This window comes from Macaca nemestrina, chromosome 15 (assembly GCF_043159975.1).
Source record: "Macaca nemestrina isolate mMacNem1 chromosome 15, mMacNem.hap1, whole genome shotgun sequence".
Classification (NCBI taxonomy): Eukaryota; Metazoa; Chordata; class Mammalia; order Primates; family Cercopithecidae; genus Macaca; species Macaca nemestrina.
The window spans coordinates 114,038,253-114,054,338 of NC_092139.1; the positions used below are offsets into that span (position 1 = coordinate 114,038,253).

Genomic DNA, 16,086 nt, shown 5'->3' on the forward strand with positions numbered 1-16,086 from the left:
TCCTGGAGTTTGAGACCAGCCTGGCCAACATGGTGAAACCCTGTCACTACTAAAAACACAAAAACTAGCCGGGCATGGTGGCGGGTGCCTGTAGTCCCAGCTACTCAGGAGACTGGGGCACAAGAGTTGCTTGAACCCGGGAGGCGGAGGTTGCGGTGAGCCGAGACTGTGTCACTGCACTCCAGCCTGGGCGACAGTGAGACTCCGTCTCAAAAAAAAAAAAGTGTGAACTCTAATCAGATTGATCTGATCTGGAATCCTGACTCTGCCATTCTGTGATTAATAGAGGTTTGTGTCCTTATCTTTATAGACTGAGGTGACGACCTCCTGAGCTCAAGCAGTCCTCCTACCTCAGCCTCCTGAATAGCTGGGACTATAGCCACATGCCACCACACCCAGCTAATTTGTGTGTGTGTGTGTGTGTGTGTGTGTGTGTGTTTTGAGATGCAGTCTCGCTCTGTTGCCAGGTTGGAGTGCAGTGGCGCAGTCTTGGCTCATTGCAACCTCTGCCTCCCGGGTTCAAGTGATTCTCCTGCCTCAGCCTCCCGAGTAACTGGGACTACAGGTGCCCGCCACTACACCTGACTAATTTTTGTATTTTCAGTAGAGATGGGGTTTCACCATGTTGGCCAAGATGGTCTCGATCTCTTGACCTCATGACCCGCCCGCTTCGGCCTCCCAAAGTGCTGGGATTACAGGCATGAGCCACCACGCCTGGCCCACATTTTTGTGTTTTTTGTAGTGAGGACGGTCTCACTATATTAGCCAGGCTGATCTCGAACTCCTGGCCTCGAGTGATCTCCTGCCTTGGCCTCCCAAAGTGTTTGGATTATAGGCATGAGCCACCACTCCTGTTCCTAAAGTTTTTCTTTAAGAATCCTTTACCAGATCATCTGTGTATATTGGTAGCTCAGTATTTATTATTCTAGTTTATCTGGTGTTCTATTTTAAATAGTGCTTATGGTTAATATGACCCAGACTCCTTGTAATTTTAAAGGAATCAACCAGTAACAATTGCGTCTTTTTTCCCTGTTCCCTGTCCACCTCTGTGACCAGACAGATGAGACATGTGACTAGACTATCCCCTTCCATCTGCTCAACTAACGTAGATTTCTCCTGCCAACATAATCAACGAAGATAGGAGAGCTTGAATTTATGCATGCTTTTGTACATGTTAGTAATGATTTTGAGAATAAGTACCTTAGAATACACTCAGCTAAGCTAAAAGCTGCCTGGGCCGTGCTGTGTTTGATGATGTTGCCTGATGGGCTTATGGAATATTTTTAATGTGTCATATGTTTAAGGTAGATGAGCTAAAGACAGCATAACTTCTGTGTGTTTGTTAAATAGCTGCCTAATTTTATAATGTGATTTTTGTGTGTATACCCTTCTAGCTAAATCAAGTGAATTTGCAAGTATTCCTGCAAACAGCTCCCGGCCTCTGTCAAACATCAGCAAGTCAGGCGGAATAGGACCCACCCTGCTGCGGCCCGCTCTGCCTGCAGGCCCTGTGGGGGCATCCTCCCAGCAAGCCAAGCAGGTCGATGTTTCTGGGCTGGCAGCGGAGCAGTCCACAGCGCCCCCCTCAGTGTCCCCCACCCAACCCCAGACTCCGGAAGGTGGAGGCCAGTGGCCGAACTCCAGTTCCACTTGGTCAGAATCTTCTCAATTGAATAAGACTAGAAGTATCAGACGGCGAGATTCCTATCTAAATTCCAAGACAAAGATTATGCCTACTCCTACAAATCAATTTAAAATTCCTAAGTTTTGTATTGGTGAGTAATAGATACATTTTAATGTATCTTTCAAATATTGAAGAAATTCCATTTAAAGTTTTAAACAATTATTGATGGCAGTGACGGTGTTTTTAGTTCTTTCCTCCAACAGTGCTTTCAAGTGTGACCTGCTGTCTTCTCGCCCACTGTTTTGGGGGCTCAGTGTAGGCCCCCAGAATGTCTTACGTTCGTTCTTGTGAGTGTGACACCCCAGAACTCTTAGGCTGCTTGTAAGGTTTTCTCTTTACTGTTACTGTCAGCAATTTGATTATTATGTGCTTTGAGGTGGCTTTCTTTGCCTTTATCCTGCTTGGAGTTTCTTAAGCTTCTTTGATCTGTAGGTTGGTTTTTTTCATCAAATTTGGAAAACCTTGGCCATTATTTCTTCAGCTATCTTTGCATCTTTCCACTTTATTTCCTAGAACTCTAATCACATCTGTTTCAGGCCTCTTGACGTTGTCTTACAGGATACCGAAGCTCTGTTCTTTTTTTTTAATTTCAGCCTTTTTTCTTTTTCTTTTTTTTTTGTTTTGTTTTTTATTTTTTGTTTTTTGAGACGGAGTCTTGCTCTGTCACCCAGGCTGGAATGCATTGGCATGATCCCGGCTCACTGCAACTTCCACCTACTAAGTTCAAGCAATTCTCCTGCCTCAGCCTCCCGAGTAGTTGGGATTACAGGTGCCCGCCACCATGCCCTATTAATTTTTTTTTGTATTTTTGGTAGAGACGGGGATTCACCATGTTGGCCAGGCTGGTCTCTAACTCCTGACCCACCCACCTCGGCATCCCAAACTGTTGGGATTACAGGCGTGAACTGCCACACCCGGCCCAGCCTTTTCCATTGAGCTGCGGTTTGGGTCATTTCTGTTGTCAGATACCATTTCTTCTGCAGTGCCTAATAGCTGTGACGCCCATCCAGTTAACTTTTCGTTTCTAACATAATAGTTTCCCCTTATTCCTCCTCATGGTACTTGGGTTTTCTTTTACATCCTTGTGAGCAAATTGATAATCGTTTTAAGGTCTACGATTCTTCTCACACCATCTTCCACATCATTTTGGGGTCTGTTTCTGTTGACTAATTTTGTTTCCGGATTTTGGCCTCATTTTCCTGCCTCTACGTTTTTTACAGGTTTTTCTTGGTTGTTGGATATTGTCAGGTGTAGACTTTTGAATGTCTGGATTTTGTTGTCTTTCTCTGAGGAGTTGGGTTGGGCTTGGCAGGCAGTGAAGGTGCAGATCATCCTTCTGAGGCTTTTTATGCTTTGAAGTGGTGGGTCTAGAATAGTCTTTCCGCCTCCTGCCACCGGCGCCTTCCCAAGGCCTCAGCTGCATGCCCGTGTGTCCCGTGAGGCCCCTGCACTCCGGCTGCTACAAGATGGCGGCTTCGCGGCCCTGTGAGCTCCGCTCGTTGTCCCTGGTAGTTGCTCTTCTCTTGACCTTGAGGACTCCTCCCCTGCACCTGTGCACTGCCTGGTGCTCAGCCAGAGACGCGAGATTCCCTTGGGTTCCTAGAGCTCGTTCTGTCGGAGTAGCCCCCTCCTCTCTAGTTTCTGGCCCTCACGTTGCAGCCACCTCAGCCTTCTAAGCGCCAGCCACTGCCCTCTCCAGTCACTGAGGCCACCAGCCCCAGCAGGTGTCTGGCCAGTAGTGGGTAGGTGTTTGTAAAGTTTCCATGAATTACTCGAACAATTGTGTGCAATGCAGAAAGTTCTCGGAGCTGACTTAAGGTGAGAGGAGCGTCCTGGCCTCCTCTGTCAGGTAGATCTTTCTGCCGTCTGGGTGCTTGAGGATTTTAGTTCTGGCAGTGCCAGCCAGCACAGGCAGCCTGTAACTCCCAGAAACCACACTCTGAGTCCTGCTGTAGGAACAAGCTGTTCTGCTGAGTGTCTTCTCTGTGCTGGAATGCTTTGGGGGACAAGGGACATCATGGTAAGACAGAGCTACTCTCACGGAATTTCTGTTTAATAGGAAAAGACACGAAATGTTATCAGATGAGCAGGCCTTCAGATCCTAGCATAACGAAGCGACTAAGAGAAGATGGTGTCCTGGGGCTGGCGTGTTTGGGAAGGAATTTGCATCAGGTGGTTTAGGTGGTTCTTTGGCAAAGATGGTCAGGAGGCGACACGGGACTGAGATCTGAACCAGGACACCGAGGCAGCTGGTAGGAAAGTGCAAGGGGGAGCACTCCAGGCAGAGGCAACGGCGAGTACAGAGGTCCTGGAGCAGGAAGGCACGGGGCGCGCTCCAGGAGCAGCTCAGGCGCTGGAGGATGGGAACGCAGCCACTGTGGTCCGGATTCCGCATAGATGTGCGACAGCTGGTCGGTAGTCCTTGGTGTGAGGGACCCAGACTTCTTCCATCCTGCGTTGCTGTGATGAGCTTCTCGTCCTCGTGGTCTAGTGTGGCTGCACCGACTCTGGCCCTCATACCTCCCGGCAGAAAGCCTGTTTAGGTGAAGAAGAGCAAATCCCCACCTTTCAAGGACTCTCACTGCAAGTTGTCTCTGTCACTCCATTTGTGTCCCGTTGGTCACCATGCTTCCCTGCACAGGATGCTAGGACACGTTGTCTTTATTCTGCACACAGCTGAAATGTCTTACTGAGAAGAGGAGGAAAGTAGCTGTCGAACAAAAATTAGCAATCTCAGCCAGTCAGTGACCGAGGGGCAGGGTAAGAAGAGATGAAGACAGAGGGGCAGCCCGAGGCCGGCTCGCAGAGCGCCTCGTGACCAGAGCGGGCCCTGGAGTACCGTCAGTGCAGGAGGATGTGCATGCAAGAGATTAGAGCAGAGCGACTTGACCTTCAGAAGATCCCTCCATAGAGGGAAGAGCAGAGTCTCTGGGCCGGAGCGAGGTGGGGAGGGTAATGCAGACCTCGTCCTCACTGTGTTGGGGAGGAGGCTAGTGCTGGGGAAGGAGGCTGGGGCGCTGTGGTCCGCCTGACATTCTGGTAGCTTAGGGCCCATGTGGCAGTGTAGAGAGGGACTCGAGTGGCCCTGAGGTTCTGGCGGAACCTGGGTGCTGCCGCTCATGTGACAGGAGGGCTGGAAGAGGCAGCGGGCAGACTCCATGGCCCCATTTTGGAAGTAGTGAGGGTGAGAGGCCACTTGGGCTGCCACTGAGGGGTGGAGCAGGCTGAGAACTCAGAGAAGCCACAGCTGGAGACCTCAGTGTAGGTTTCAACAGCAGAGAGCTGAGTTTATAGAGATGGGAGCTGTGGGCTGGGCACGGTGGCTCACGCCTGTAATCCCAGCACTTTGGGAGGCCAAAGTGAGTGGATCACCTGAGGTCAGGAGTTCGAGACCAGCCTGGTCAATATGGTGAAACCCTATCTCTACTAAAAATACAAAAATTAGCCAGGCATGGTGGCACATGCCTGTAATCCCAGCTACTTGGGAAGCTGAGGCAGGAGAATCACTTGAGCCAGGAGGCAGAGGTTGTAGTGAGCCGAGATGGTGTCACTGCACTCCAGCCTGGGCGACAGAATGAGACTGTCTCAAAAAAAAAAAAAAAAAGAAAGAAAGAAAAGAAATGGGAGCTAGGATTGGGTGGGTTCTTCAGGGACACCCTATGGCCCAGGTCACGTGGAGGTTTGTTCAGTAGTGCTTGCTTCTCTTCTGCCTGAATGCCTGGAGCCGGGACATGTGTCTGCCATGTTTCTCCTGACCACATTGGCACAAATGTTGGCTGGTCTCCACAAATGTCGGCTGGCTGTCAGGCTGCTTGATGCCACAGGACTTCTGCTAATCCCAAATTCCCTGTTGACTTTACCCTGTTTCCCAGACCGTGCCCCTGGGGGCTCCTTAGGCACCTCTCAGATGTGCATTTCACCTTCAGCAGGCGGTTCCTCCTCTCTCCACGATGCTGGGAACAGGGCTGTCTCTTGCACGCCTTTGGTCATTCATCAGGGTCAAAACTGGTCCCACAAACTCAGCACTGGCCGGAAGAGAGGCCCCAAGGGAGTGGCCACGCTGTTGGGAACACACAGCTCTGGGAGGCACGTGGTGGTGCACACTCTTTGGCTGAGAGCACTGGTGGTGTTGCTCGTTGGCTGTGACACCAGCTGTCACTGTGGAGGAGAGGTGAGGGCTGAGGGCACTCATAGCATGGGACCACATGAGCGGTGCCCTATAGTGGAGCCTTTCATACGTGCATTTTCTCAAAATACTCAAGACAAGAGCATTCATTGTAAAACAGTCCAATGACAAATGTTGCTGTTCACTCTGAGTCCACGCTGCCGGGTCACCCAGAGCACTGAGACTTGGAATTCTGGGTACTGGGAGCTGCAGTGGAGCTGCGCTGTCCGGGTTTAGGGAAGAGCTGATGTGGGTCTGGGAGGCGCGTGTGCGCATGCTTCCCTAGGGCAGTCTTGAGGGTGTCAGGAGATGGCTTGTTCGTGTTCTGTTTCATAAGAAGAATGACCTTCCTGTGCCACCGTGGAAGCTGATGAAGAGTGTACTCCACCCCGCTGAGGGAGAGGACAACCAAGAGGAAGGGGCCGGGAGAGAGGGAGGCGGCGAGGGAGAGGGAGGCAGGCTTGCCTCCGCACCCGCCAGGTGTGACCAACTTGGGTCTCACAAAGACCTCTGTGAATGGTGCAGGGTCAGGGACTCAAGAATGTTCCCAAAAGACAGGGATGATAGGATGATTCAGTCACAGACCATCCCACTCCATAAAAGAAAACAAACACTAGGCTGGGCAACACAGTAAGACCCCAATTCAAATTTTGAAAAAATTTTCAAAAAAATTTAGCCAGGCATGGTGCTGGGCACCTGTAGTCCCAGCTACTTGGGAGGCTGAGGCAGGAAAATCACTTGAGCCCAGGAGTTCAAGGCTGCAGTGAGCTGTGATCACACCACTGCACTCCAGCCTGGGTGACAGAGCAAGACCTTGTTTCTTGTAAGAAAGAAAAGAAACAAACAAACCGAAAACGGAGGTGGAGAGAGGATGGGAGCACGTTTGGCTCAGCTGTGTGCAAGCTGCACACCTCTCCAGTGCTGGGGTGCACACTGGAGGCCTGGTGAACTCACAGGTGGGGGCGGTGGGAAGGTGTGAGGGGCAGATTTTTAACTCTTGTAACAAATGGAGTTTTTGAAGAATGTGGAGGTAGCAGTGTGGGTGTGTGATTTGGAAATGTGTGAAGATAGACGTCATAAGAAGCTGCCAGCAAGTTGGAAGCAGAGCTGGGTGTGGTGGGAGACTTGTTTGTCTCATAAAATTTTAACCTTCATTTTTAAAAACTCTGTGCATGAATCACTTTGATGGAGGTGATTTTTAAAAGAACAGGAGAGGCTGGGGCGGTGGCTCACACCTGTAATCCCAGCACTTTGGGAGGCCGAGGTGGGCAATCACTTGAGGTCAGGAGTTCAAGACCAACCTGGCCAACATGGCAAAATGCTGTCTCTACTAACAATACAAAAATTAGCCGGGCGTGGTAGCAGGCACCTATAAGTCCAGCTACTCTGGAGGCTGAGGCACGAGCATCACTTGAACCCAGGGGTCAGAGGTTACAGTGAGCCAAGATCACGCCACTGCCCTCCAGCCTAGGTGACAGACAGACACTCTGTCTCAAAAAAAAAAAAAGGACAGGAGAGAGGAAATGTAAGTGCAGGCAGCCTTTTTGAGGAGATCTGGCTTTAAAGAGGGGCAGGGACGTGGGACAGGAGCTTGGGTGCAGGGGCAGGAGGGCAAGCGTGAGCTTTTTAAGATGGAGGGGCCAGCAGCAGCTGTGATATTGCCAGAGAGTGGGGCTGTCTGTGGGGGCAGCAGCCTGGACCGTTGCCTGGCCTCCTGGAAGCACCTGCAGAGGAGATCTCAGCTCCGGGCCCCACCCTTCCCTCTTAGTGCTGGGGTAAGGGGCTCTGAGGGACAGCCTCTTTCCCCATGGCTTCCCAGACATAGCAAGGTGTTCGAAGGGGGTCCTGGTGCCTGAGGCTTTGGAGGCCCCAGAGCACGTGTGCTAATACTCAGGTGCACACTGGGATTTTCAAGGAGCCAGTATAGTGGAGGAGGAACCACGGAGCCAGTGTTTGGAGGGGGCGGTGGCGGGACTGGACCTCTGGGGCCTGTGGTGGGCCTTAGCTCAGTAACTGGTGACCCCTTTGCCCTCTGAGCCTACTTTTCATCCCGTTGTGAATATCAGATGAGATCATACACATGGAAATGCTTGTCAACTAAAACAGCACAAACACAATGTAATGAATTATTATTATCCCATTAATGTCATGGTTCGGGAAATGAGGTATGTGGGCTCTGTTGGGCGTGCCTGGGAACCTAAACCCCTGCGGTGTCGTTCCTGTGGGCAAGTGTCTAGCACGTGCAGGTGCCGTCTGACAAGTCGACTTCACTGTGTGAAAGTCGTGCTCTGCCCTGATGGGATCAACGGCCAGGGTGGGGCGGCGCAGTGAAGAGGGCTCTTACCTTTCGCCCCCACGTCCATCCGTCAGACCGCAGCCTTGGCCTGGGCCAGGGTCCCCGTGTAGGGGTGAGTGCCTCTCATGCTCCTGCCTGCGGCAGGGTGGCCCTTTGTGGACCAGTGCCACCTACACTGCAACTTGGGACAGTGGAGATACTCGGAGAATTGCCCATTTGGTGAAGATCCCCCAACAGTAGTTCTCCCCTGATCGCTTTGCCTGACTGCACTCTTCCTTTCTTGGTCTTAGGTGACTCCCCGGACGGCGCAACACCAAAGCTCTCACGGGCGCAGCGGCCGCAGTTGTGCACGTCAGTTGGCAGGTGAGTGACGCTGGTCCGCTTCCTCTCTTTATTGCTGTAGAGTGACTCGTGCATCCGCTACCCTCAAGCATTTGGTAACCCTGCAGCCTGGCCTGCACATCTGGCTTCAGTGCCAGTCTCTTGGGTGCAGGCTGAGCTCCTGACCTGTACCAGCCCCTTTTAGATCCACTGCAGACTTAAGACATCTGAGACTTCCGCGATGCAGTACGGCGTTTCCCAGCCCTGAACTGGTGTGGTTGCCACTCCAGGCTGCATAGCAGAAGCCCCTCCAGCACTCTTAGGACTGCCCACGCCCAGCCCGCTCCAGGGGTTCTGATTCGGTTCATCTAGCCTGGAGGCCAGCAGCTGGATTTCCTAAAGCTCCTGGGTGACTGTGACTTGTCTCGCAGTCGAAGAGCACTGGCGTGGCACCGTGATTCTGACTTGGCTTTGAATCCCGGCTCCACCACTTCCTGGTCTTTGATCCAGTATAAGTTCCCAAATGTTGCTGGCCTTTTTCCTCATGTCGAGTAGGGATGGCCCAAGCTTAGCATAGCAGGTACCGCAGACAGTAAGAAAATGTGCAGATGCACACGCAGGAGTTGCTCAGGTAGCAGCCCCACCCCTACCGTCCCCTGAGCCCCAGTGCAGCTCTGTGGACCCTGGCACAGCACAGGAGAGCTCGTACTGGTGCCCTTTAGCCTGTGTGCACCTCAGAGTCTCCTGTGTGGAGCCGGGCAGCAGGAAGGACACTCAGACCCCCCCGGACCAGCATGGGGTCCTGGTGCCAGTGTGTGACCAGGCGGGCACTGCTCTGGGCCTTGCTGAGGTGGAGTGGGCAGAGTAAGCCTGGGCTAGGACACCGGAGAGGGTGCCACTGGCTCTGCCACAGACCAGCCTGGGGCCGCTTGCAAGTCTTTTAATGACTCTGGGCTTTAGTTTCCTACTGTGTGAGCTCAGGACACGCTTTGCAAGGTCGAACCAGCCAGTCCCTCACGTGGTGCATGTGGTACAGTGCTAAGCTGCTGTCCCTCCCACGCATGGTGGTGAAGAGCAAAGACCAGACCCAGGCAGCCACTGGTCACCTCACTTGCCTCTCTGTGCCTCAGTTTCCTCAACTCACCCAGGATTACTTTGAGGATTACATTTGTCAGAATTTTTTCTTTTTTTTTTTTTAATCCAAAATGTGTTTACTGAGATGGTTTCCCACTCATCTTGATTCAGAGTGCTTTTAGTGCCGCTTCCTCCTAAAGGAACATCCTTCTGTAAGCCTTGCTTTTCCTCCTGTAGGCTGGCAGAGGACAGTGGAGCAGCCAACACACAAAACTACCGTTTGTGCATGGCTAAAGATCGTGGTGATTTTATAGCATCCTGGGCATTTCACATCCATGAAGTAGGAATTGGGGCTCTGCACCAGGCGTTTCTTCTTTGTTTCCTCTTCTCTTCTGGGAAGGGATGAAGGAGATCCTTTGCGAGAGACATGTTCTCGTATGGGTAGGTCGTCACTGCCAGAAAGGAGCCAATTTTTCTTTTCTTTCTTTTTTTTTTTTTTTTGAGACCAGAGTCTCGCTCTGTCGTCCAGGCTGGAGTGCAGTGGCCGGATCTCAGCTCACTGCAAGCTCCGCCTCCCGGGTTCACACCATTCTCCTGCCTCAGCCTCCCAAGTAGCTGGGACTACAGGTGCACACCACCACGCACGGCTAATTTTTTGTATTTTTAGTAAAGACGGGGTTTCACCGTGTTAGCCAGGATGGTCTCCATCTCCTGGCCTCATGATCCACCCGCCTTGGCCTCCCAAAGTGCTGGATTACAGGCGTGAGCCACCGCGCCCAGCTGAAATTTTTATTTTCACTGGAATTTGTGGTGGGGCTTCCAGAACTTAGCAATAAAGGGAGGAGGGTGGGGAATCCCAGAACGTGGCAGAGAGCAGCGGCTGGGGGTGACAGCAGTTGCTCTCTGGAGTGATTCTGTTTTTCTCTTGATTTCAGCCTCTTTGCTTTTTTTCCATTTAAATAGGCTAGAGTCAGTCTGTTTTCAGGCTCCTTTTGAAGTATGTTAACAATTGCCCAGAATAGAGCAACAGACAGGTCTCCCTGGTCTCCTGTGGGGGCCACGTGGTGGGATGTCCTTGACTCATTTTATTTTAAAATAATGTCTTTGTCCTTTTTGGGTTACTATAACAAACGTTCTATCGGCTGTGTAGCTTGAACAACAAACATTTGTTTCTCACAGTTCTGGAGGCTAGAAATCCAAGATCAAGGTACCTGCAGATTTGGTGTCGGGTGAGGGCCTGTTTCCTGATTGACAGATGCCTCCTTCTCTCTGTCCTCACTGGAGTAGGGGTGAACAAGTCTCTTTTATGTTTATTTATTTATTTGTTTATTTTGGATGGAGTCTCGCTCTGTCACCTGGGCTGGAGTGCAGTGGCACGATCTCAGCTCACTGCAACCTCCACCTTCTAGGTTCAAGCGATTCTTCTGCCTCAGCTTCCCGAGTAGCTGGGACCACAGGCACATGCCACCACACTTGGCTAATTTTTTGTATTTTTAGTAGAGACAGGGTTTCACCATGTTAGCCAGGATGGTCTCGATCTCCTGACCTCGTGATCCACCTGCCTCGGCCTCTCAAAGTGCTGGGATTACAGGCATGAGCCACTGCTCCTGGCCTATGTTTGTTTATTTTTCTGAGACAGGGTCTTGCTCTGTTGCCCAGGCTGGAGTGCAGTAGTGCAATCATGGCTCACTATAGCCTCCACCTCCTGGGTTCAAGTGATCCTCACACCCCAGCCTCCTGAGTAGCTTGGACCACAGGTATGCACAAGTGTGCCCTCTTTTCTAAGGGCACAGATCTCATTCCTGAGGGCTCTGGCTCCATGACCTGATCTCCTCCTAAAGGCCCCACCTTCTAATGCCATTACCTTAGGGGCTAGGATTTCAGCACATGAATCTGGGGACACAGACATTCAGTCCACAGCAAATGACAGTTGACTCAGCCTCCTCTTCATCAACAGCAACATAAGAAAGCAACAGTTAGGCAAGACCCATGGGTAGCCCGAGCCACAGGTATTGCCAGGGATGTGAGGGGTGTGAGGACCAAGTGCCCAGCTCCCTCTTCACTCATTTGTGTTCACATTTGATTCAGGCAACCTTAAGCCTGGGAATGAGTGGGCGTGCAGCGAGACCTGCTCCCCCATTCGCTGGCCCACCAGACAGGCTGCGGCTCTGACTTCCTTATGGCAATATCTATGACACCGCCAAAAGATGATTTGCTCAGTCTCTTCAGAACTTCCTGTGAAGTGACATTCAATGGTAGCATCCGTAAAGTGCAGTCACATTTGATCAATTTTCTTTGAGTCGCCTGTGAGGAAGGGCAGTGAAGGCATTCCCACTGGGAGCCCGAAGCCCACGCCAGGGCGGGTTGGTAGCAGCTCGGAGCCCTGCCCGCCTTGGGGCGTGTCCCGGGAGAGCAGAGCTCACACAGGCTCGCGGGCTCGGCTCTTCTCGGCTGGGACCGAAGCACTCGGCGCGGCATTGGCACAGGCTGAATGATTAGGTTTCACTTTTTTTATGTCATCTCAGCTGACGACATTGATGTTGTGTTTGCCAGGGTCCCCGTCCACAGCACCCCAGTTAGACGCTCATCTGGGCCAGCACCACAAAGCCTGTTGAGCGCACGGCGTGCGTCAGCCTTGCCCACACCCGCCAGGCGGCGCTTCTCTGGCCTTCCACCGATGACCCCCAAAATGATGCCCAGGGCCGTGGCGTCTCCCCTGTGTGTGCCGGCCCAGAGACTTTCCTCTGAGCCCCGCAAGAACTCTGCGATGAGGTAAGAGATGAAGGTGATAATAAGTTGGTCTCAAATTCCTAGGCTTGGTGTCCTAGACATTGACATACCTTTTTCTTGCCTTGCTCCAGGGTTTAGTGAAGTAAATAATATTTGGAAAGTTTTGTTTTCTTTTTTTTTAATTGCAAAGAGAAAATGCAATAGACATGAGCATAGAGGAAAATTAAAGGTATTACAAGGAAATACTGCCTGTAATTATCTGATAATCAATCTGAAAACCTAATGCTTTTCTAAAATTTGCAAATTATTGGCTGAGTGTGGTGACTCACGCCTATAATCCCAGCACTTTGGGAGGCTGAAGCAGGCAAATTGCCCGAGCTCAGGAGTTTGAGATCAACCTGGGTAACATGGCAAAACCCCATCGCTACAAAAAATACAAAATTAGCCAGGTGTGGTGGCATGCACTGTAGTCCCAGCTGTTTAGGGGGCTGAGGTGGGAGGATCACTTGAGCCCAGGAGGTTGAGGCTGCAGTGAGCTGAGATTGCCCCGTTGCACTCCAGCCTGGGGGACAGAGTGAGACCCCATCTCTAAAAAATTAATAAAGTAAAATAAAATAAAATAGAATAAAATAAAATAAAATTTATCTAAATTGACCCAAGGACACATGAAGTAAGCCATAGCTGCAGCTCAGAAATAATTAAAGACTGAAAAAGGCACCTGACTCTGATGAAGTCACACCTCAGTCGTGTATAACTTTTGAAACAGATCATGCTGGTGTGTAAAGTTAAATATCTCAGCTGGGCACGGTGGCTCACGCCTGTAATCCCAGCACTTTGGGAGGCCAAGGCGGGCGGATCACGAGGTTAGGAGATGGAGACCATCCTGGCTAATACGGTGAAACCCCGTCTTTACTAAAAATATAAAAAATTAGCCGGGTGTGGTGGCGGGCGCTTATAATCCCAGCTACTCGGGAGGCTGAGGCTGGAGAATGGTGTGAACCCAGGAGGCAGAGCTTGCAGTGAGCTGAGATCGCGCCATTGCACTCCAGCCTGGGTGACAGAGCAAGACTCTGCCTCAAAAAAAAGCAAAAGTTAACTATCTCAGGCTACACATAAATAAAGATGGAAAGTTTCTCAGTTCATTTTAATAGCCAAACATAGTAGGTAATGATAATACCAATAAGAGGAAATTGTAGACTGATTTCACTCATGAATATAGATTTATTTTTATGAAGTTTTTATTTCTAAGAAAGATATATATATATATATATATATATATATATATATATTTTTTTTTTTTTTTTTTTTGAGACGGAGTCTCGCTCTGTCGCCCAGGCTGGAGTGCAGTGGCACGATCTGGGCTCACTGCAAGCTCCGCCTCCTGGGTTCACGCCATTCTCCTGCCTCAGCCTCCCAAGTAGCTGGGACTACAGGCGCCTGCCGCCTCGCCCGGCTAGTTTTTTGTATTTTTTTAAGTAGAGACGGGATTTCACCATGTTAGCCAGGATGGTCTTGATCTCCTGACCTCGTGATCCGCCCGTCTCGGCCTCCCAAAGTGCTGGGATTACAGGCTTGAGCCACCGCGCCCGGCTAAGAAAGATATATTTTAAAAACACAAATAGACTGGGCGCGGTGGCTCACGCCTATAATCCCAGCACTTTGGGAGGCCGAAGCGGGTAGATCACGAGGTCAGGAGTTCAAGACCAGCTGGGCCAAGATGGTGAAAGCCCATCTCTACTAAAAATACAAAAAAAATTAGCTGGGTGTGGTGGCGGGCGCCTGTAGTCCCAGCTACTCAGGAGGCTGAGGCAGGAGAATGCCGTGAACCTGGGAGGCAGAGCTTGCAGTGAACTGAGATTGCGCCCCTGCACTCCAGCCTGGGTGACAGAGCAAGACTCCGTCTCAAAAAAAACCCACAAAAAACACACACAAATAAATTGTTATCTATCTGGAAGAAAATTAAATATGACCTAACTTACATCATGGAAAAAAAATTCAGATGACTTAGATACTTATATATAACAAACAAAAGAAGAAAAAAGTTAAACACTGGGAGACTGTGTGAACACGCTAAGTGCAGGAGACCTTTGTCACTGCTAAAAGCCAGGGAGTGAAGAGCCACCTGCCACCACCAAGAGTATTGACATTTAAATCCCCCGTTTTTATTTATGGCTAAAATGACCATAAATGAAGTCAATAGACAAATGGTCGACTATGAAACAACATCGCAGGCAAAGGATATGAATAAGCTCAAATGGTCAACAACCCCTGGGGAGAGACCCAAATTCACTAGTGTCAGGGAAATGCAGTTTATAGTAACTGTGCAAAGGTTTTGATAGACGCATCCACGTTCACACTGTCCGGGCAGGAGGCGGGAGGGGGAATCTGAACATTGCTAGTAGAAATGTGCATTGTGATCGTATTTTGTAGAAAGGCATTTGTTGGCCAGGCGTGGTGGCTCACACCTGTAATCCCAGCACTTTGGGAGGCCGAGGCTGGCGGATCACTTGAGGTCAGGAGTTGAAGATCAGCCTGGCCAACGTGGTGAAACCCTGTCTCTACTAAAAATATAAAAATTAGCCAGGCATGCTGGTCGGTGCCTGTAATTCCAGCTACAAGGGAGGCTGAGGCAGGAGAATCGCTTGAAACCGGGAGGTGGAGGTTGCAGTGAGCCAAGATCATGCCACTGCACTCCAACCTGGAAGACAGAGCAAGACTCCGTTTCAAAAAAAAAAAAAAGCCATTGGCTGATATGTGAAATTTTTCTTTTTTTTTTTTTGCTTTACATGTTCAGAGAAACTGCTCTAGTAACAAACTATACAGAAATGAGCCCTGACAGTAGTCTTAACATGTCAAAATTTAACTACACATATACCTTTTTGTTTGTTTGTTTGTTTGTTTTCTGTTTTGTTTTTCTTTTTTTTGAGATGGAGTCTCACTCCGTCGCCCAGGCTGGAGTGCAGTGGCACGATCTTGGCTCACTACAAGCTCCACCTCCCGGGTTCACGCCATTCTGCCGCCTCAGCCTCCTGAGTAGCTGGGACTACAGGCACTCGCCACCACGCCTGGCTAATTTATTGTATTTTTAGTACAGATGGGGTTTCACCGTGTTAGCCAGGATGGTCTTGATCTCCTGACTTTGTGATCCATCTGCTTCGGCCTCCCAAAGTGCTGGGATGACAGGCGTGAGCTGCCGCGCCCGGCCTATACCTCTGTTAATTACACATACCTCTGAGCTGCCACAGGTGGGAGACTACAGTTCACGTGCAGAGATGTTCATGGTGACAAAGACTGGAAGTCAGCTGGGCGCAGTGGCTCACACCTGTAATCCCAGCACTTTGGGAGGCCAAGGTTGGCCGATCATGAGGTCAGGAGTTCGAGACCAGCCTGGCCAACATGATGAAACCCCATCTCTACTAAAAATATATAGCCGGGCGTGGTGGCAGGCACCTGTAATCCCAGCTACTCGGGAGGCTGAGGCAGGAGAGTCATTTGAACCCAGGAGGCAGAGGTTGCAGTGAGCCGGGATCGTGCCATTGCACTCCAGCCTGGATGACAGGGTCAGACTCCATCTCAAGAGAAAACAAAGATGGAAGTAAATGACCAGGTAGCCTTTGGGGCATGCATTAGCTTGCACCAGCTGATGTGGATGCATTTCCGGAAGAATTCTTGAGAAAGGATGCAGAAAAGAGAGTTTCGTAAGTACAATTCCACTTTACAAACGAAACTGTGGCTGAGAATAAAAGCCCTTTGTCTGTTAAAAATATACATATAGGCTGAGTGCGGTGGCTCACGCCTGTAATCCCACCACTTTGG

General features: G+C 50.4%; 1 protein-coding gene and 1 pseudogene across 5 annotated transcripts in view; one reads left to right on the forward strand and one right to left on the reverse strand.

Annotated features, from left to right (window-relative positions):
• The window catches only part of LOC105489802 (G2 and S-phase expressed 1), a 34,636-nt gene that overhangs the window by 15,175 nt on the left and 3,375 nt on the right, over positions 1-16,086 (forward strand). For 4 of the 5 annotated variants that reach the window (XM_011754917.3, XM_024795381.2, XM_011754916.2 and 1 more), the window contains exons 7-9: positions 1,395-1,775; positions 8,436-8,508; positions 12,094-12,312. In XM_011754917.3, the coding sequence (XP_011753219.2) occupies positions 1,395-1,775; positions 8,436-8,508; positions 12,094-12,312 (673 nt within the window). The remainder of the gene's footprint in view (positions 1-1,394; positions 1,776-8,435; positions 8,509-12,093; positions 12,313-16,086) is intronic. The other variant, XM_011754919.3, reaches the window with a different exon arrangement.
• On the reverse strand, positions 9,683-9,984 carry LOC112428024 (small ribosomal subunit protein eS27-like; annotated as a pseudogene).